This window comes from Balaenoptera musculus, chromosome X, assembly GCF_009873245.2.
Source record: "Balaenoptera musculus isolate JJ_BM4_2016_0621 chromosome X, mBalMus1.pri.v3, whole genome shotgun sequence".
Classification (NCBI taxonomy): domain Eukaryota; kingdom Metazoa; phylum Chordata; class Mammalia; order Artiodactyla; family Balaenopteridae; genus Balaenoptera; species Balaenoptera musculus.
In genome coordinates this window covers 104705155-104726761 of record NC_045806.1, presented here as the reverse complement: position 1 = coordinate 104726761, position 21607 = coordinate 104705155, and the positions used below count along the sequence as shown (strand labels likewise).

General features: G+C 37.1%; 1 protein-coding gene across 1 annotated transcript in view; it reads left to right on the top strand.

Moving 5' to 3' along the window:
- Nucleotides 1–21607, top strand: part of TENM1 (teneurin transmembrane protein 1) — a 786103-nt gene that overhangs the window by 200905 nt on the left and 563591 nt on the right. The window contains exon 3 of the mRNA XM_036840114.1: nucleotides 19881–20154. Within this exon, the coding sequence (XP_036696009.1) occupies nucleotides 19938–20154 (217 nt within the window). The 5' untranslated portion in view covers nucleotides 19881–19937. The remainder of the gene's footprint in view (nucleotides 1–19880; nucleotides 20155–21607) is intronic.

Genomic DNA, 21607 nt, shown 5'->3' with positions numbered 1-21607 from the left:
GGGGGAGAAACATAAAGGTAGTTAGGAAGTATAAAATCTTTGCTGAAAATTACATAAATGTCTTTGAAGATAGTCTTATACCATCTTTTAAAATTAAAAGATATATATAAAATGGAGAGCATGTGGGCAATATATATCATCTATAGTTCCAGCATATTAACTGCTGTCATTTTCATGCATTTTCATTTGGTCCTTTTTAGGTGTTTCCATTTGGTCCTTTTTATGCACAGATTTGTTTTGACTTAGTTACAAACAATAGGATATATTTCTTTTTCCTTCACTTAACAATATATCATATACATGTCTTTAAGTCTCTACATAGTTTTCGTTGCCTTCACTTTTAATGATGGCATCATAGTAAATCAAGTGGTATACCAAAATATAACTATTTCCCTACTTTGACCCATTGGATTTTTCCCCAAGTATTTCAATTCTCTAAACAATGCTGAGATGAACATCTTCATATATATAACTTTCCCCAATATTTTGTCTCTTTTAATTAAGATGGGTTTATAGGGGTGAGATTATAATCGAGTGTTAAATAGGAAAGCCACCAGATTCTTTTTTAAAATTAGGTTAACTACAGAGACTGATCATGAACTTCTTATTGGAATTCCTTACATGTTGAAAATGATGATTAGTATTATTATGGGATCTCAATTTGGCATACTAAAAAAAAAAATTCTTGAGAGCAAAAGGTAAGGTATAGTATAGCAGAGACACAGGAAAACTTCAAGCCTTTCAAGATCATGGATTTATAAGGAATCCAGGTCTGGGGAAGGATGTGGTGAAGGAATGGTAGGGCAAGGTGTACAGTTAATTCCCCTGAAGAGTAAGAAGACATGTAGCATCTTAAGGTCTGCTGCTGAGAGAGGTGAGATACGTCCACTGGGAAGGCCCTTGTTTCATAGAAAAATCACTTAAATATTCTCTGTAAGAATTCAAAGCTTCAAATGCTTCTAAGGTTGTTGGACATTATATTGTCTTGTATTCAGAGGGAAACGTTTATAAGAGATTGCCTAAAAGAGAGTGTTGTATGATCAAGTAACCCCTAGGACAGCAGCCTCCACACTTGAGTCCAGGAGGCTTTCAAATTCTTCCTCAGCATAAGGTTTAGGTATTATTATGTGAAAGTGACAACTCCATTTCATTTCTTAATTAAGAGGAGAAAGGTCACCCTGACCATCATGCTCAGAAAGGTTCTTGAAAAAATTCAAAAGTATATTATGTGATAACATTGGGCTAGCCTTTCCCAAAGAAACTGTACATCTTAGTGTTTCATTTTCACTGATGGAAAGGTCTTAGGTCAAAGAAAAGGGAATATAAGATATAGAACATGAAATAACTCCTTGTTTAATATATATCTGAATATCTGATTTTGAATAGAGCTATTATTAGTTGTATTATTTAAAAAATTAATAGTGATCACCTCTCCTTATATTTCCCCCACTGTGTCAGCTCATACACCATTCTTTCTAACCTATGTTCTGAATGTCAGTAAGAGACTGCAAACTTTTAACTACCAGATTTCCCCCATCACTGGCACTGCAGCTGAGCACATTTGATGTGCCACATTTAATTTTCCATGCTTTTCAAAATGATGTTTGAGTTGTGATGTTGTGTAGAAATGTCAGGGCTACTGACTTGTCAGCCTCATTATGCTGTGCTTTTCCCAAACATTAATTACATTGCACAGAGACCATGTCTATTGTTTTCAGTTTTTTTCCCCTTAAACTATGAACTTTGAATTGCTTTAAAAATTAAATGCAGCCAATTAGTGTTTATAACATTCTCTTAATTAAACACAGTTGGAGGTCCAGGCTACGTATTATATGAAACACTGACAGCATTGCCAAAAGATAGCCCACACCCAGTTCATTTTGTGTGACAAGGAGTTTGTAAATGATTACAGCTCATGCTACATTTGTCAACCTATGTGTATTCTGATGTCAAGATACCTTAGAGATACAAATGACTACTTATCTCTAAGCATAGTGGATGTCACCCATGTGTTAGTCACAGTTGCTCATGAGTAAATGTTTTAAGGTGACACTGCATCAAAGAAAGTTACAGTGGTCCTAGAGGGTGATTCAGAGGTCTGTGTCTTGATGGCAGTGTTTTTATAATTTCAGTATGATTGAATAATCAGATGCCCAGCTTAATCAAATAATATGCTTTGTAGCACTTCCAAGGAATGAGAATTTAGTAAACAATATTTAAATGTAAAACTTCAACGAGTGGAGTATAGTCTTTCTTTGAATATTCAGAAGGCACTTCCAGTTGAGGCTCTTCTTCAGGGTCATCATTAGAATTATCTATTATAGTACTGGCTGAAGCCCCAGTCAAGAGAGATTTCTTACTGACAGAATGTCAGAACACATAGTGTTGACTGTAATTCACATGCTTTGTTGACGACAAAAGGGTCAAAGTCAGTTACTGTGGGCATTTTTAACCTTAGATATTTGAAACAAACACTAAATGAGACTCAGTGAAAAAAAAAAAATTCTAGAAATACCAATTCCTTCTCAGTAACTTGAGGCCAGTAGCTTCTTCAGGACTCTTACAGCATTGGCAGAGGGGGAAAAGAGCCCTAGCTTTGTATCACTGAATCCTATTAGAGGAATTTTATATAAGCACAGGAATACAACAATTCATAGGAAGTTACAAACTCTTAACCTTATTCAGCAGTGTTAATTCATATGTTTAAGCAACCAGTGATGTAACACTGAGTCCCTCTGAGGCTGCAGAGGGGAAAAATTTTATCATTTGTTAGTTTCTATCTAGAGATGAGCTCAATTCTCCTCACTTAATATTAAACCCATGGAAGACATTCCGTGAGGATTCAGGCCAGTCCTGTCTCTACCCTAAGGCTTAAAGAATCATGTCTGGCTAGAACTCAGCCCTGTAAAGTTGGTGGTTGCTGGAATACTTTGACTTTAGAAGCACAAAGGAAAGCACTCTCTAGTCACAGGATATCTTCTTAATGGTCTACTATGGGGCTTATTTTTCAAAACTAGAAATTAATACTTTTAGTCAAAGATGCTGAATTTCCAAATGCCCTCTGTAAAAATTAACTTCTTCTGGTAGGGATAACCCATTTAGTTCTGATTAGTCATTAATCACTTTGAATAAGTTGTTGACAGGTAACATCTGGAAAAGACATGAGAGAAAGGGATATATAGACAGATCAAGTAACCTCTGATGAAGGAGAGGAAAGAGGGATAGATTTAAAGTAGGGATGAAGGAAAGGTACTGTAGTAGGATCTTTTATTCAGTCTGGGAGCAGCAAAAAGCCACTGGAATTCCGAAGAAGCAAGGGGAAGGGATCGTGGGTGTGGCTGTGGGTGCTCAGGCATGTATACAAGATTGAGAGAGAGAGAAAAGCTTTACCTACTGATGGAAATCTATGAGAATTGGCAAATTATTATTGAAGACTATTGTTATTCTTTAATTTTCAATATTGGAAATCCCTTCCTTTTCTTGATGTGATTTTATGACTCTGTCAAATCTTCATATAATTTCTTGCATACATTGTTCCCTTGTCAAAATTTTGCTCCATTTTAAGCAGTCTGATTGAGTGAGGGCTTATGTGTTGCTCAAGTTTGGGTTGGTGACTTTCTCAACCAAATCTACTTATTCATGATTCATAAAATGAGATGTGTTTATATATGTGTAGATTTCAAGCAGTATGTTAGGCATTTTGCTTGCTTCTGAGATACATGGAATTAATAAGTAAGCTACCAAACCTCTTTAGGCCTCTATTTTCACACCTGTAATAGGAAGAATAAGATGATGATGATATCAATGACAATGATGATGGCAGCCACCAATGAGGAATGAGTCCTTATTCTGTTCCCCACACTAGAATAGGAACTTCACATATATTATTTTAAAATAGTATGTGATATCCTTTTCCTCATTATAATATTAGAATGTGTTCATTGTAAGAAAAAATAAGATGATAGAAAACAGTAAAAATTTGCCTTAGTGCTATTATTTAATAATTAACCTAAGAATTCTACCATCTTATCCATTGTTGATACCTTGATGATACATATACTTTCAAACTTTTTGCTACAAAATACATCCAGCGTATGTTTTTGTTAATTCTCACATCAACATTGCAAGGTAGATATTGTTATTCTAATTTTATAGATGAGCAAACATGAAGTTAAGTGAATGGAAGAGATGGTAGTAGAACCCAGATCTGTCTGACTCAAGAGCCTTCTCCAATATGCTTCTTCTCATTCTTCTATAATAGAGGTATTTGAGGTTACATACCCCTCCCTTTAGCCAAGTAGACATCTGCACTTAGACTGAACTCCAAAATATTTCATTTCTTCCCCTATACAAAACAACTTGCCAGTAAGGAGTCATATGCATGTAAGACAAGGTTTACCAAATATAAAAGATTGACCATACCCGCTGGAGGACCAAGTGACACTGTCTGTCATCCAAAGTGACGGTGATATTTCTGGAAAAGTCCCCTGTCTCACCCAGTGAACCCCTTCACTTAAACAGGAGGTATTTTCCCTGAGAGTTTCTATTAAACTGATAGCAAATGTTCTTGTAGCAGATAAAGCAAAATTTTCTTATTCTTAAAAATCTACAGAAATGTCTTCTTCATGGGACTTCCGTGGTGGTCCAGTGGTTAAGACTGTACGCTTCCACTGCAGGGGGCATGGGTTCAATCCCTGGTCGGGGAACTAAGATCCCGCAAGCCGTGTGGCGCAGCCAAAAACAAACAAACAAACAGGCAAAACCAGAAATGTCTTCTTCAGATATTCCACAGTGCCCTGCTCTCCAGCATCTTTCTTCCCTGTTAGAGAAGAAGTAGACTCACTTGCAATGATTAGATCCTTTGTATCAAACTAAGGGCTACTTGGAGATTTCACAACCTCCGAGGGCAAAAAGGGCAAAGATATTATTCTGCATAGGAGCCCTTAGCTACTTTTGCCCTTACGCTTTTAGTATTTTTGGTTGCTTCCTGGTTTAACTTTCATTCTCTTTCCTGGGGGTTACTTTCATTTTCTGAAATTATAAATCCCCATTCTCTAGCCAGAGATAAACATAAGGCTCAGTTGTATCCCCACTTTCCTTGAACTGATGACGAATCCAGATGACAACCTAGAGTCCTTCTCCACAGTGGATAATCTGGATAGTTTGTGCCCACAAATGGGTCAAGCATATTGCATTCAGTGTTCCATCAAGTCATGCCAAGTCCATGCTCTTACAGGTTTAGATTTTAAAAGAAAGGGCTAGGAGGTTGGTGCATTTCCTGGCATGGAGTATACCTCTTAGTGAAATGAAAGACACTTTGCAGACCAAAAGCTGGCATGAAACATACCTTTGATTTCATCAGCAAGCATGCCATATGTCACAAAATTCTACTGCTTCCTCCCCGTTATTTCATCTGAGTGCCTCTTTCCTGCACATGGCTCTCAGTTGCAGTTAAGTAAAATGGATAGTACAGTTAATTGATGTAAATAACTTGAATTCATTTGGGCCTAAGTTAGTTATTTGCTAAATTAACAGTATTCTGAGTTTGATACTCTTTATGGGAGGTAACATGTTACAGTGAAAAGAGGAGCAGACTAGGAATAATGAAACCTGGGTTCTCGTCCAAAGTCTGCTACTGCCTTGCTGTGTTTTGCAAGTATTTGAGGCTCTGTTTTCTCATCTGAAAGTGGGAGTAATAATATCCTGCCAACGTGCTATGTCAGAGGGGTGTAAGCGTATAAATTGTAATATTGTATGTGAAACTTAAAAGTTGAAAATGTCTAAAGTACTTTGCAAAGTGCAAGGTACTCTTAATATACACCTTCTAATGAATGGCCAAATAGCCATGCATATATGAACGTGGATAGGAAAAGCAGGAAGGACAGTAAAAATTTAAAGTTTTCCACACAAAACTTGTCATTCCTAATATTCTGGTGAAAAAGTAATACATCCTCAATGTAGAGAATAGGGAAAATATAAAGGAAATAAAAATCATTCATAGTCACACAACACAAAGATAATTGCCATTAGTATTTTGATGTATTTCCTTTCAGTTTTTAATTTTCAAAAAATAATTGGTAATAAACCTCTGTGTATGAGGGGTACTGCTTTTCTGGTTAAAAATTAATAGAAGTTAATTATAGAAAACTTAATAGTTCTCTGTAATCAACCCCTCTTCCCATGAAAGTAGTTTTAACAATTTTTCAGTATTTCAGTTTTGTACCTTGTTTTTTTCATTTAACATTGTATTCTAGTGTTTCTCCAAATCATTAAAAATGCTCTGAAAGTATTTTAACTGTTTAGTATGTAAAATTTTGAATATATATTGAAGTAGAGAGCATGATTGAATGAATCCAATATTTAGCCATCACATAACTTCAGTTAATTTTCCACTCATGGGCAATCATGCTTTATCTACACCTCACTCATTTCCCTCTGTTGCCTCCCTAGATGTTTTTGAAGTCCAAGATATCATATCATTTCATCCAGAAAACTTTAGTATATGACTACAAGATATAAAGACTCTTCCTTAACCTAATTTTGATACCATATTGCACCTTAAATATAAACAATAAATCTTTAATATCATCAGATATGCTGTACATTTTCAGATTTCTCAGACTATCTCATAAATGTATGTGTAGTTTTTCATTTCTTTGTTCAAATGAGAATCCTAGTAAGATGTACACATTACAGTTTATAGCTATGTCTCTTAAATCTCTTTCAATTCGTGTATTTCCCTTCCTGCTATTAATTTTTTTCCTTGCAATTTATTTGTTGAGGAAACTCGATCATTTCTCACACTCTTGATTTTGCTGTTTGCATTCCTGTTGCATTATTTGATGTGTTTCTCTGTCTTTAGTATTTCCTCTTAACTGGATGTTAGATCTGGACTACCACTGGTTAATAGAAATATAATGCAGGACACATATGTAGTTTTTAAATTCTGGGAGCCACATTGAAAAAGGGAAAAAAAAACAGGTGAAATTAATTTTAATAGTATATTTTACTTAACCCAATATGCCCAATTGTTATCACATCAATATAAAATTATTAATGAGGCATTTATTTTTTTTAAATTTTTATTTATTTATTTATGGCTGTGTTGGGTCTTCGTTTCTGTGCGAGGGCTTTCTCTAGTTGTGGCAAGCGGGGGCCACTCTTCATCGCGGTGCGCGGGCCTCTCGCTATCGCGGCCTCTCTTGCTGCGGAGCACAGGCTCCAGACGCGCAGGCTCAGTAATTGTGGCTCACGGGCCTAGTTGCTCCGCGGCATGTGGGATCTTCCCAGACCAGGGCTCGAACCCGTGTCGCCTGCATTGGCAGGCAGATTCTCAACCACTGCGCCACCAGGGAAGCCCTAATGAGGCATTTAAAATGGTTTTTATTATATTCTTTGAAATACTAAGCAAAAAAGCTATAAATCCCTAATGTGTAGCATTTTTATAAAGTCCTGTCGTTAAAAGATCAGTGATTTGGGCTAGATTTCTGGCTGTGGCCTAGTAAGGATCTACAAAACCACTTCCTAAAAAACAACTATAAACTATGAAGCTCTACAAGTTGACAAAAACAACCATTTAAGCACCCTGGAAATCAACCAAAAGCCTCCAACAACCCAAAAGGCACCTATACTTGAGTAAACTATTGGACTTTAACTAATAGTAGTGGGACTGTGGTTTTTTGGCCTGGAAATACTCATGCTCTACACACACCCCTCCCCCCTTCTTTACACAGACACACTAACACACACACACAGACTGGTCAGTGCCCATGGTGGGACAGGCGGTAAGAATTGTAGCTGCACTGCCATGGTTGACAGTGGTTCACTTAATGTGGAGAGGTGCACAATGCCCACGTCCAGTGACATTGCTGGTATAAGTGATAATCTCAGTGGAGTTTGACCAGTGGGGTGGGCCAACCGTTCTGCTAATCTGAGATTGTGGTAAGCATATTCCTGTCTGAGACTGTGCACATGTGCAGTAGGCAGTGGAGACTTGAGAGAGCCTCAAGCCAGCTCTATTCATCACCCCTGAGGCAGTGCACAGAGGAGACGTGAAAAGGCCCAGTGGAAAATGAGAGCTTTGGCAAACTTAAAAATGTCATGAACTTTGAATGTGCTCCCTTTTCCACACACAGATCCATTGGCAGAAGATAGAACCCTTATAGATTCGAGGTGGTTGAGGACAACCTCTTTGCAATTATTGACTGATCACAAAGCTACAGGGACACAGAGTTCCCCCTTAGGAAACCAAGCTTAAAAAAGAATATAACAAAAATACTGACCAGAGAAATCAGCCGTACATCATCGGGTGACATATTTCACAGATTTAGCCCAGGCGGGTTAGTAAATAAATTAAAAATTCAGCAACAGTTACCTTCAGGGGAAAAGTCAGAATCCAGAATTGTTATATTTCCAAAATGTCCAGTTTTCAACACAAAATTATGAAATATGCAAAGAAAAAAGATCAGTCAATATAAACTCTCTTAATATCTCCAGATGTTGTAATTAACAGACAAGACTTCAAAGTAGCTATTATAAATATGTTCAAAGAAGAAAAAGAAACCATGAATAAAGACAGTGGAAATTATGACAAAAATGAACAAACTAGTGATTTTGAACAAAGAAGTAGAAATATAAAAAGAACCAAATGGAAGTAATTGAAATAAAAAATTCACTAGAGGGACTCAACAGCAGATTCAAGATGGCAAAAGAAACGATCAGTTAACTTGAAGATTGATCTATAGAAATTATTTAATCTGAAGAACAGAGAGAAAAAAGATCAAAGAAAAATGAACAGAGCCTCAGGGACACGTGGGGCAACATTAAGAATACAAAAAAAAAAAAAAAAAATACCAACATATACATAGTATGAATCCCAGAAGGAAGTGGAAAAAGAAAGGGGTGGCAGAACATGCTTAACAAAAATATTTGCAAATTTAACACAACAACATACAAAAAGGATTATGTTCAGAAATAAAAAGGACATGAAAGACTGATAAATGCTCCAACATTTATGAACAAGAGCATTATGAAAGCATTGTGAAAGTAGCCAGATGCAAAAAGACCACATATTGTGTGATTCCATTTATAGAAAATGTCCAGAATAGGCAAATCCATAGACAGAAAGTGTATTAGTAGTTGCCAGGTGCTGGGGGGGAGGTTGAATTGGAAGTGACTGCTTGATGGATTTAGGGATTATTTTTAGGATGATGGAAATGTTTAAAAACTGGATGGTGGTGATGGTTTCACAACTCTATAAATGTACCCCAAATCATTGAATTTCACATTTGAAATGGTAAATTGTATGTTATATAAATTATATATCTAAATAAAGCAGTTTAAAAAAGAAATAGTAAACCAACAACAGAAACAAAAAGATCAGTAACAATTGACTCCCTGAATATTATTTTTTCAAAACAATAGATAACCTAGGATTGCTACATTTACAGTTGCAAAAGTCATTAATTAATAATCATAACTGTATAAATTGTTTTGCAGTTTACATGGGGCTTTCATATATTTTATTGGAGTCATCTGCCAGCACTCTGGGGAGGAAGGTCGTTTAGCCTTTATTACGCAAAAGGAGAAGAGGTTAGCTGATTTATCCAATGCCATACAGTAAGTGACACAAGATGGGCCCAAACTCAGACTTTCTGACTCCAAGTTCAGTGCCCTTTCTGCTATATTATATCAACCCCACTCTCTGTGGTAGCAACCCAGTTGGAATTACATTGTACTACTCCCTGTAGGTAAATATGGAAACAGATATTAGAAGAGGGAATCACAAAGGTGAAAATTACAACTCAATCTGTGCTGTGTTCTTACTGAGCATTTGTTGGTAGGGAGACTGAGGAAGTCTAGTAAGCTTCCGGCTTGTGGCCTGGAATGGTGCAGAAATCTGTATCAAACTGATCACACGTTGACCCAGCAACACCAAGCCTGTTCTAGCGCTCTTTCATCTGGGTGTCTAGTAAAGGCAAAATGTGGTAGGCAGGAGAAATTGTGTTGGAGATTTATACCCAATAGCGTTTGCAGAACAGCCATGTTTTTATAGGTTTACTGGTATCACTCATGGCATTGTAGGACCCTTCCACTTAGATCTAAATTCCTCCTTTCCTGGGCATCTTTGTGCCATCCTTGTCCATGAAGCTTATTCTCTTTGTTACATATGCAGTACCTTTCAGATGCTTTGTAGGATCTAGAAGCCACTTAGTCTCCTTCTAAGCTGCTAAGCTGCAAACTAAAATCTTGCCTGAGTTTCCCACTCTGGTTCCAGCAGCTTCCTCTGAATCTTATTTCGAAGAATCTGTGACCCTCATAGCAAAGAGATTAAGAGTACAGGCTATGGAGCTGGACATTTTGGATTTGAATTCTAGCTTCACTAGCTGTGTGATCTTGGTGAAATTACTTAACCTTTCAGTGCTTCTGTTTCTTTATCTGTCAATGAGGAAAACATATCTCATTATGAAAATTTTGAGGATTAAATGCAATCATGGATGTATATTGCTTAAAAGAGTTCCTGGATCTTCTTTTTAGTCCTTTTACTTCTGATAATAATAAGAATAATAAGGGGGAGGAGAAGAAGGAAGAAGAAGGAGAAGGAGAAGAAGAAGAGGAGGGGGAAGAAGAAGAAGAGGAAGAATTATTATTTAAGCAAGCTGAAAACTTGAACTTATACTACAGGCTTTCCTCTGGTACTTGTGTTTTAAAACTTTCAATCATATTATTTTCATGTGCTAGCCATAACAGCCCTGTGAGGCTCATAGGATTAATGATATTAGGTATTTTCCCCACTTTACAGAAAAGAAAATAGTGGTACACTACTTTGTCATAAAGCTGGCTCTGGAACACACATTTTAAGATTCTCTCATAGGGCTCTTTCTAATACAGCCTGCTGCCTTTAACATAGTTAGCATTTGCCCAAAGGAGCAAAATACTTGGTGCAAAACTCAGCAATCATTATTAACCCCTGTATCCACCTCTACAATTAAGTCACTAAAGGGTCTACATCTTTGTAGCATATGTTATGTTAATTTGATTAGCTTCTTTTCCACCTAATATTTAACATAATTGAAATCGAAGTTCAAGCAGTAAGCAGTGAAAATGTTTCTGCTCCCAATTGTTTTACATGAAACTTGAGAGGGTTACTGATAAAGTGCGAATTTCACTGAACTAATGTAGAAGATGGATGGCAACAGAAAGCTATGATTAATATTTGCTATTTGCAAACTATGGAAGAAAGTGATATCTCTGGTTGTTCAATATCATATTTAAAGCCTATAACTTTTCAAGATACTGTATTAAATTTGATGCTACATTTTGGATAAGTGTGTTAATGCTAAAATTACTATGAAATTTACAAAACCCCAGTGGATTTCATTGTAAGAAAAATGAATCCACTGTGATTGTTTATTTGGGGAAATAAGCAGCTATTGTTCTTCTCCAAAGAGTGAAAAGGCTTTTATACATTGAGTTACCTTCAGTTTTTTTGAAGCGTGTTCCCCATATTAAGTGTTCAGCTGATTTACATAATCTGCCACAAGGATATTGAGAAGTTATAAGAGAAAGATAATTTGAAATTACTTTAGGTAGTTGTTGGAGTTCCAAAAGAGGGATGGTGTGATGCAGATAGATGTCACTGCAACTCAGAGATGTATTATTATTTTCAAATTACTAAGGTATAGAGATGTGCTAGGTATTTGTACACAATTTTTAAAAAATCCCTGCCTCAACAAATTTGAAATATGAACCAGAGATTCTGGGCCCTCATTTTGGCATGTGGTAAGCTGTTGCCATTTATCTAATGGGATATTATGAACTACTCAATAAATCTTTAAAATTATGATATATATTGTTCCAGTTCCCAAGAACTTTGACCAAACGTCTGTGTGTGTGTGTCTGTGTGTCTGTGTCTGTGTGTGAGTTTTGGAGTCCAAATTCCCTAAGCAGCAATGGGGAATACGAAATTAGAGTGTCTAAAATAATTGGTCTAGAATTCTTGATGTTTTTCTTTTAAAATCATTTTCCAGATTAGAGTGTTTTGTGGAGTCTGGCAACAACACCAACTTTGCCATTCACTACTTCTTCTCTCTCCCTGCTTGTCTCATGTTTAGAGTTTTTGTCCAAAAATAATGAGAAAAAATAGACACAAGAAGCCAGAAAAAAACAGAGCATCTACAGAAAGAAATGTGAGATTAATCATCACTATTTAGTTGTGGAATTAAATGACTTCCATTTTTCTTTTTCAAAATGGCCTAAAGAGCCTGCCGAGGCACTGGGAGGAAATCCACTACAGCTGTTCTCACAACTGAGTCAAATCAGTTTTAGAGGAATATTTTTCCAGGAGGGACCTTTCATGCTTCCATTGTAAGACTTTAAAAGCACTAATAGAACAATTAGGTTAAACAAACTCATGTGAACCAATGCGGTAAACAGAATTTCATTTCAACTCTGGAGTGTTATCTCTTTGATATAATAGGATATCTATGTACCACAAAAGCAGTCTACTTCTAAAGGTATCATTTCCTGGATAGGAAGCCGCATATGCAGTACATAAAATTCTCAGCCTATCTCCTGAAAAATGATGATTTATTTCTCTTTTTATTTACTAAAATGTTATAGCAGTATCCTTGAGACGCCATAATACCTGGCCAATTCCATAACAAAGCAAACTAGTGCTTTAGGCTTTATGTACCTATCTAGGCTCTCATCATACACATATTGATAGGTTTTCTTTTTTTTTAAAATAATAGAATTCAGTCAAACTACAATTTATTTGGTGTATAAGTAAATGAAGTCAATCAAACAGCTGCCGGGTAGTTGGATACTAACAAATTGTTTTCAGAAAGACTCTTGGTTTTATCAAGTTTGTCATATTTTTCTAAAGCATCTAAAGCAACTGATTTATGTCCAGCCAGTGATCATGCTTTCCTCTTAGTATAAAGTTCATTCATCTAAAAAGGACAAAAATAAAAAGGGCAAACAACAAACTATGAAAGGCAGTTTCAGCAAATATTATAAAGGCTTAATTTATTTGCCGTATTGTACCAATATAGTTTAATTTTTAAAAAACTCACTAAGGACCCCAGTCGATAAATGCACAAAAGCCATAAATAGTTCAAAAAGAGGATAAAGAACTAGCAAACACATGCAGAGGAAATATTCAACATCACTAATAATCAAGGAAATACAAAGTAAAAGTGAAGATACCTTTAATTTACTTATTTCAAGTAGACATTAAAAAATAATACTCAAAGTTGACAAGGGTACAGTGAAAGGAGAGTGTTCCCATACATTGCTAATAGCAGGGTAAATCATTATAATCCTCCAAAACTTTTGACTCATTAATTCAACTTCTTGGAATCTACCCTAAGGAAATAATAAAAAGTATCGAAGATGTTCATGTTGTTTTTATATGACTCCAGTTAGAATACTTGTAAATAGAAAGGGAAGAATATAAATACCCAATAATAGGGGAATGGGTGTGTAAATTATGGTACATCCACACTACACTGCTATTAAAAATGATGGTTACACAAATTCTACAGAAACATGCAAAAAACATCTACTGTGAAGAAACGACATGAAAAAAATATATGTGTATATTATGACTGTAAGGAAATGGGCCAGAATGACAGCAGTCACTCTTACAGGCTGGTAGGATTATGGGGGAGATTTCTCCCTCAATTTTGCAAAGATGCAAGTGATTGTTACTTTTAAAGCTTCCCCCGCCCCCCAACAGTTCACTACTTAAGTGTTTGCTTAAGAAAAACAAAGACAGGTGAGAGAAGAATCAGCCAAGAGTTCACATTTACTTCCTAAGTTCAATGTCTTCTGAGTCAGTCAATCTGCATTAAAATAAAAGGTCCTTATTAAGGAAAATTATTGTAATAATTCCAAAGAATACGATCCCCCTTTTGCTAGCTGTTCTCCAGGTACTTGGTGGCCTCATTTGGTCTTGTCTGGTGTGCTATGAAGGCCTGTTTTCCTTGGGCAATGTGCTCTGTACCATTTAATTTTTTTTCTAGGGTGGAGTGAGCCTTTTTGGTGAAAGCCCCAACAGTTGCTATGAGTAGGACAAGTCTGTTTTCCGATTTGAGAGGGCAGCCATATATGATAAAGAACAAGATATGGAAAGAGAGTAACAGGAATAGAGGAAGAGGAAGGGAGGTTATCCTCAATGCATAGATGTATACACAGACCCATGGATTCAAAAGCAATATTTTACTTAAACTACCCTATAATAGATTGGAATGAGTGTAAAGGATTGGGAAAAGGGAGGGGAAAGGAAGGAAGGCAAGCTGTTAGGAGGAGGAATGATAAATAATGTAAACTTGGCTTTGAATATACCCACCATTTTTGGGGGCAATCAATTTAAGCTTCCCTTCAATTTCGTATACAATCATGGGATTTTAGAGCTGGAAGAGCTCTTTGAGATAATCTACTCTCCTTTTATATTTAGGTAAACTAGAGGTCCTGAGAGAGGGAAGATGATGTACCTTAGGCCACTATTCCAGGTATTCTTCTGAAAGACAAAGTGGAATAGTGATCAAGAGTGTGGCCTTTGGAGACAGATTGTATGAATTGAAATCTCAGCTCTCCTGCTTACTAGCTGTGTGACCTTGGGCAAGTCACCTAACTGTTCTGTTCCTTGGTTTTCTTTATAACATGGGTATAAAAGTAGTACCTACCTCATAGGGTGCTATAAGAATGAAAAGAGGTAATATATGTAAAGCATTTACAACAGTGTCTGGTAGGCCTGATACCTGGTAACTGCCGTGAGTTAGCTGCTGCTGGGGCAGCTGCTGCTTTTGTTGTGATAATCCTGCCATTCCAAGGCCAGTGATTTCCCCATACCAAATTGTCTCTCCATAGCCTTATGTGACTAAAGAAATAAACATAAAACCTCCTTGGGTCTCCTCTGAAGTCACCTTGGAGTTTATCTTGTTAGCAAGTAGAAAGTGGAAAACACAAGGGTAAACCACAGGTGGTGACATTTGAATTTATACTATGTGATCTATCTGAATGGATCTTCTGCAGTAGCAAAGATAATTGACTTCTTTGTTTTTTACTCTGTTACATTAGCAGCATGCGCTTACCTACCCAATTGCTTTTTTTTTTTTTAAACTTTGGGTTTATTTATTTATTTATTTATGGCTGTGTTGGGTCTTCGTTTCTGTGCGAGGGCTTTCTCTAGTTGCGGCAAGTGGGGGCCACTCTTCATCGCGGTGCGCGGGCCTCTCACTATCGCGGCCTCCCTTGTTGCAGAGCACAGGCTCCAGACGTGCAGGCTCAGTAGTTGTGGCTCACGGGCCTAGTTGCTCCGCGGCATGTGGGATCTTCCCAGACCAGGGCTCGAACCCTTGTCCCCTGCATTGGCAGGCAGATTCTCAACCACTGCGCCACCAGGGAAGCCCCCACAATTGCTTTTTTAAAAAAAGTTTATCATTATCAAAATAATAGAGAAATAAAGAATTATTTTGATGTGAATTGCATTATATGTACCTTTGGTTTTTCTACTAGTTGATAATGTCATCATCATGTCTAAATGACATTGGCTTGTCAGTAGACCTCCAGGCACTGAATGAAAAAGTCAATTAAGCAAATATGAGCCTATTCTTTACCTTAGTATTTAGAACAGCATCTTTTCAGAATTATTGTGCTTTCAAACTTTGTTACATTTAAAATATTAATCTCTTTCTTAATGTTTTACCACTTTTTTATTTTCAAAAGGTGAACTAGTTTTGAGTAACATCAAGCTCTGTCTCTCAAGACCTTGGTAAATCTCACAGTTATATACTTTCACAGCTCTAGGCACATAATTATGTATGCCTCCGTATCATGTGTCTAAACAGAGCTGGAGTATATCTTCTTCCACCTCTGTCCACTGACATAGATTTTAACATAAGGAATTGTGGTTGAGGGTCAGGGAACAGGGAAAGATTATTTTCTCTTGGTTTTTACCAATTTGTGGTGTAAGATTGTTTCCAAGGGACACTCAGTGATTATAGCTGTGAATAACTGTGATTAGAACTTCAAGAATGGTTCAGAATGGCCATAGGAATCTCTCTCTCTCTCATCTCATTTTCATGTTGCAAGTACACATACTGAGGGAAAGAAGAATGTCTAGATTTCCATACATAAAAATACAGGTGATTTTAACATAATAAATCATAGTAACCAAAACACAACGTTAGGCATTAGAAGTGAGATGTTCTTCATTTTTAAATTTAACCTGTCAGGTTCGAGTGGTGTAAATTTATAACCAGCTGAGGCTTAAGAGGGAGCATTATTTTGGCCATACCTCTGCTATGTTAATCCCAAGCAGAGTGAACCAAAGATTTTACTGAAAGAGCAAGTGAGAGATCAGAAGTGTGCTTTAGAAAATAAAATAATATCTATTTATCTCCTTATTATAACATTTTATCAAGCATGTTATTGTTATTTTTAATTATAAGGTCCTTGATTGATATTATTGCATTATCAATGACCTTATGTGGAAAATAGCTCTCCGCCCCTGCTCAGTAAACTTTCAGTCTTTAATGAACAAAGAACTGTATGTGTTGGTTAAAATGAAGTGAAGGGAATTTTATTGATGCCTCCTTTTCTGGGTGAAAGTCCAATCTTCAGCTGCAACAATGCATCTCGGGAAGTCTGCTATTGGTACATTTCTCACTTTGCACTGTTTGTAGCTAAGTCAAGGCCTAAAATCCAGGCAACTGTTTACTTTCTGAAGAATATGCTATGGGAACCTAAGAAGAAAGAGATTAAAATTGGCTTTAGATGCTCAGTGGAGTTTCAGTGGTTGTGGTGATGGTGTTGGTGATGAACAAATAAGCAGTCCTTTCCCAATATCTTCATCTTTGGTGCTCAGACATTACTTTGTCTTTTTTTTTTTTTTTTTTAAAGAGTTTTTTTTTTTAACTTTTTTTTTTTTTCCCAATTATTAATTTACTTATCTATGGCTGTGCTGGGTCCTCGCCTCTGTGCTAGGGCCCTCCCCAGTTGTGGCAAGCGGGGGCCACCCCCCACCGCAGCACGCAGGCCCCCCACCACCACGGCCCCTCCCGTTGCGGAGCACAGGCTCCAGACGTGCAGGCCCAGCAACTGTGGCTCACGGGCCCAGCCGCTCCGCGGCATGCGGGATCCCCCCAGACCAGGGCCCGAACCCGCGTCCCCCGCATTGGCAGGCAGACTCCCAACCACTGCGCCACCAGGGAAGCCCTACTTTGTCTTTTTTTTTGAGTCATTTCATTCTGCTTTGTAGTAGAGTTATTTATTTATCACTTATATTACATAACAACTGTGAGTTCCTTGGGGGCAGAGACTATGGCCTATTCATTTCTATATTCTCTCTGGCCCCTCTTGTGAGTCTTGGCAATGGTTTATTCATTTCATTTAACAGGTATTGATCAAATGTCTACCATATGCAAGGCACTGTGCTCATTTGGGGGATATAGGAATGAACAGAACAGATAAAAATATCTACCTTCATAGAGGTTGCATTTTAGAGGGGAGAGACAGGTGGCAGACAATAAACAAATAAAATATACAGTATATCATTTAGTGACAAGTGCTATGAAAGACAGGAAGGAGGATGAGAAATGACACTTTTCAGTGGTTTACAGTGAGAGGTTGCAAAGGCCCTGAGGTGGAATCGTGCCTGGTATTTTTGGAAACAGCAAGAAGGCTAATACATCTAGAGTGCATGAGATGGGGGAAATATCAGAGGATGAGTTTGGAGACGTTAGGGGAGGGAGAGGTGGACATTGTAGGGGTCCACCTAGGTCACTGTAAGGATTTCAGTTTTTATTTTAAAGGAAATAGGGTGCCATTGCTACTTTTGAGCCAAGAAGAGACATGATATGACTTAGATTTAAAAGCTTCATTCTGGCTGGAGCGTGGGGAACGTGCTATAAGGGATTGATGGTGTAAGCAGCGGATCAATTAGGAGGCTCTTGCAATAATCCTGGTGTGGTAGTGGGGAAGTGGAGAGACGTTGTTGGATTCTGGATATATTTCAAAGGTAACACCTACAGGATGAACTGATGGATTGCATGTGGGATGTGAAAGACAGGAATCAAGGATGACTTCAAGTAGTGTGGCCTGAGCAAACAGAAGAATGAAGTTGCCATTTACCAAGGTGGAGAAGACTATGAAAGGAGCAGTTTTGGGAAGGGAAGCAGTTTTGAACATAGTAAGTTTGAGATACCTTTTAAATATCCAAGTAGAGACATTGAGTAAGCAGTTGGATATTCAAGTCTATGGCTCAGGGGAGGGACCTATGCTGGAGCTACAGATTGGGGGACTGTGAGTGTATAGTCAGTATGTGAAGCCATGAGATGGCATGAGCTTAGATTATTGTCGAATCGTCAGTATATATTCATTTATAATACTTTATCTGCTTTCTCTCCAAGGATGCTCAACTCTGCTGTCAGTTCAACCAAGCTAGGTGTCTCCGTGGGCCACTTAATGGAATTTGTAGATTCAGGAGTTAAATAGTTTTTACTGTGTATGTGCCTAGAGTAGTGCTAAGTGGTATGGGGGACATAAAGAGGAATAAGACTCAGAGTCTGCCTTCAAGGACCTGGTTAGGGAACTAAGACTTCAACTAGTGAAACTTTGCTCATACTACGAAGCATTATGTACCATTGAATGCATATCAGTCAATCGATAAGCTTTATTGAGTGATTTCAGTGTTCTTTTTGCTGTACATGCAATAGAAATTCCAAAAAGTGAGATACTGTACATGATAAAGGAGCCACTATCTAGATGCCTGATGATTTCTTTGACAATGCATATGGTGAAGAGCTGAAGAAAAATAAGGGAGTCATTTTCACTGCAAAATAAAGTCATGGCATTATTTGATTTCAAGCTAGGTTTCTTTAACATTGTATGAAAGGACCAAGTTGCAGAGTTGCAACAGCGGATGAAAATGATGATAAAATAATGCAGAGAATGAAAATAAGAACATTTTGACAGGACTTTAAACTTTTCAGAAGACTTTGACATCTCAGGTTGGCGTTTGATCTTCTCAAACCACTCTGTGCTAAGTAAGGTGGATAATGCCTCTATGGGTCTTAAGAGCCTTAGTGGCTCCTAGCTCAGCATTCTGTGGGGAAGGGGGGTTCTTTCAGTGATTTATCATGAAGTGTTAAATCTCTATTTCCAAACCCAATTTAGATCCTGCTGTTCCTACACCAGTATACTCACCAGAAGTGTTGTTTATATCCTCTCGGTACTATGAAGAACAAAAATTTACCACCACCTAACTCATTAAAAATGCTCTGCAAGCCTGAGGCGCAGAAGCCACAGTATGAACACATAGAGCTCAGTCCCCCTTAAGGACACTTTATTTCATGAGCCTCTCTAACTCAGAATCATTCTCTTCCTCAGAGCCCCTTTCTTAAATGCAATATTAAACCAGAGGCAAGTATGTGTTTTTTTCTGAATGTAGTTCTCTTTCTTACCAGTTTTCATTTCAGATGTAGGATGTGCTGGGTTAATATTTGTACTTCTGGCCACTTTCAAATCTTACAATATTTTTTAAATCTGACCACAGACTTTAACATTAAAAACATGCACACACCATAGAACAACGCTGTCCTTTATTTGCCTTCCAATACAAATATTTTTGAAGGCTGACTCTCTTTCACCTTGTATTTTCTAATACTGCTACCTCCAACTTAATCCTAACTGCTTGACAAGGTATGCGTGTAACACAGTGTTATTATTGCCTCCGGCTAGCTTCATGTCATCTAGTTTGTTTTTTGCTCCCCTCCTTTGACAGTATTATCAGGACCAATTGTGAATCGGCCAGATGCATTTTCTCGCAAAAGGACAAATCTAAGACGGCTTGTGTTTTTCCCTCTTTCTTTCAGGACTGCTTACATTAAAGGAGTTCCTTTTTTCATGAAACTGAGCTTGCTTAATCAGAGATGGAGCAAACAGACTGCAAACCCTATCAGCCTCTGTCAAAAGTCAAGCATGAAATGGACCTAGCTTATACTAGTTCTTCCGATGAGAGTGAAGATGGAAGAAAACCAAGACAGACATACAACTCCAGAGAAACTCTGCATGAGTATAACCAAGAGCTGAGGATGAATTACAATAGCCAGAGTAGGAAGAGGAAAGAAGTAGAGAAATCTACTCAAGGTATGTTTTTATTGGATTTTTATAGCTAATATTATTTCTCATTAGGGAATGCTTGTATGCATAAACTTAAGTTTCAAAAACAAATTTGCTGATGTTAACTGGTTAATAATTCGCGCTACTTACATATGCTTAGAGAATCTGTTTCATATGCCAATCCAGCTGAGGTTGTCGGATTGTGCATGAATTTGGATGCAACAATCCTCTTATCAGAGCATTCAAAATTTGTCTAATCCTACAAATAGCCATTTACAGACTGAAGGATAAATAATTTATAGTAAGATGAAAAGTAAACAGCTAAGTGCTTTTCAAGCCATTGCCTATATGGGACAAAAGTCTCAAATAAATATTTGGCATCTAAAAGAGCTTTAAAAAGGTTAGTGGGGACTACCAAGCAGAGGTCCAGAAAGTTTGTGCACAGAATGCTGAAACCTTGTGCAACACAGTGCTAAGGGAAGGTAAGAATTGGTTGGAACCCTTCCTACCACAGCCATAATGTGGGGCATATCCTTTGGACAGCCTTGGTTTTTCAATTATGGATTGACAAGACAGTTTCTAATAAATAGAAAACAGGGGTAGATAGAAATATTATTTCCTTATTTCTTTTCAATTGATAGATATGCGGTATTAGACTATTTTAACTACACAGGGGAAAAAAAGATACTGACATTGGCACAGGTTATTTTTTTTAAAAAGAATAAGTCTGTGTTGAGATTTTTAAAAAATTAATTTGATTATCTAGATCAGTGGTTCTCAAAGCATGAACCCCGGACCAGCATCACCCACAGACTTGTTAGCGATGCAAATTCTCGGGGACCACAGATCATGTAAAGTGTGGTTATTACAAATGAAAATTGCTGTATTCTAATTAGTATTGGAATCTTACGTTAGAAAAACTTTAAATGGAGCCAAAGATTTAAGATATTCATACCAACATTTAGATATACACTAAATGTTTATATTAACTATGTTACTCATTTTTTAGCTCTTAACATACTTGCTAAAGGTCTTACATCTGTCTTTTCAAGTAATTCGTTTTAATCTTCCCTATTTATTCAGCTAAAGACTGAAACTTTGTTATGAGTAATTTTATTCTTCTGCGTAACTGGAAATTGGAAAATGTCTTCTTATGGGAATTTTTCTGGGGGTGTTCTATTATGCTTTAAGAAATGTGTAGTTACCATTCAAATATTTCTCTATAAGTTTGTCTTTACAGAATATGAACTTACAATTGTGAGTTGTGGATTATGGAATTGGAGTGTAGAGTAGTTGACTTCATAATGTTGTGAATTTAAATAAGAATGTATTTCTGGTGACAGTTTGTTCTAAAAGTATAAGCAATTTTATATTAAGTCAATATAAAGAGCTAGCCAGCCTCGGATTTTGTCTCTCTGCATTGTGATCAAAATGAATTTTGCGACGAGATAAGTTTGTCTTTAAAGATGTCATCCTAATT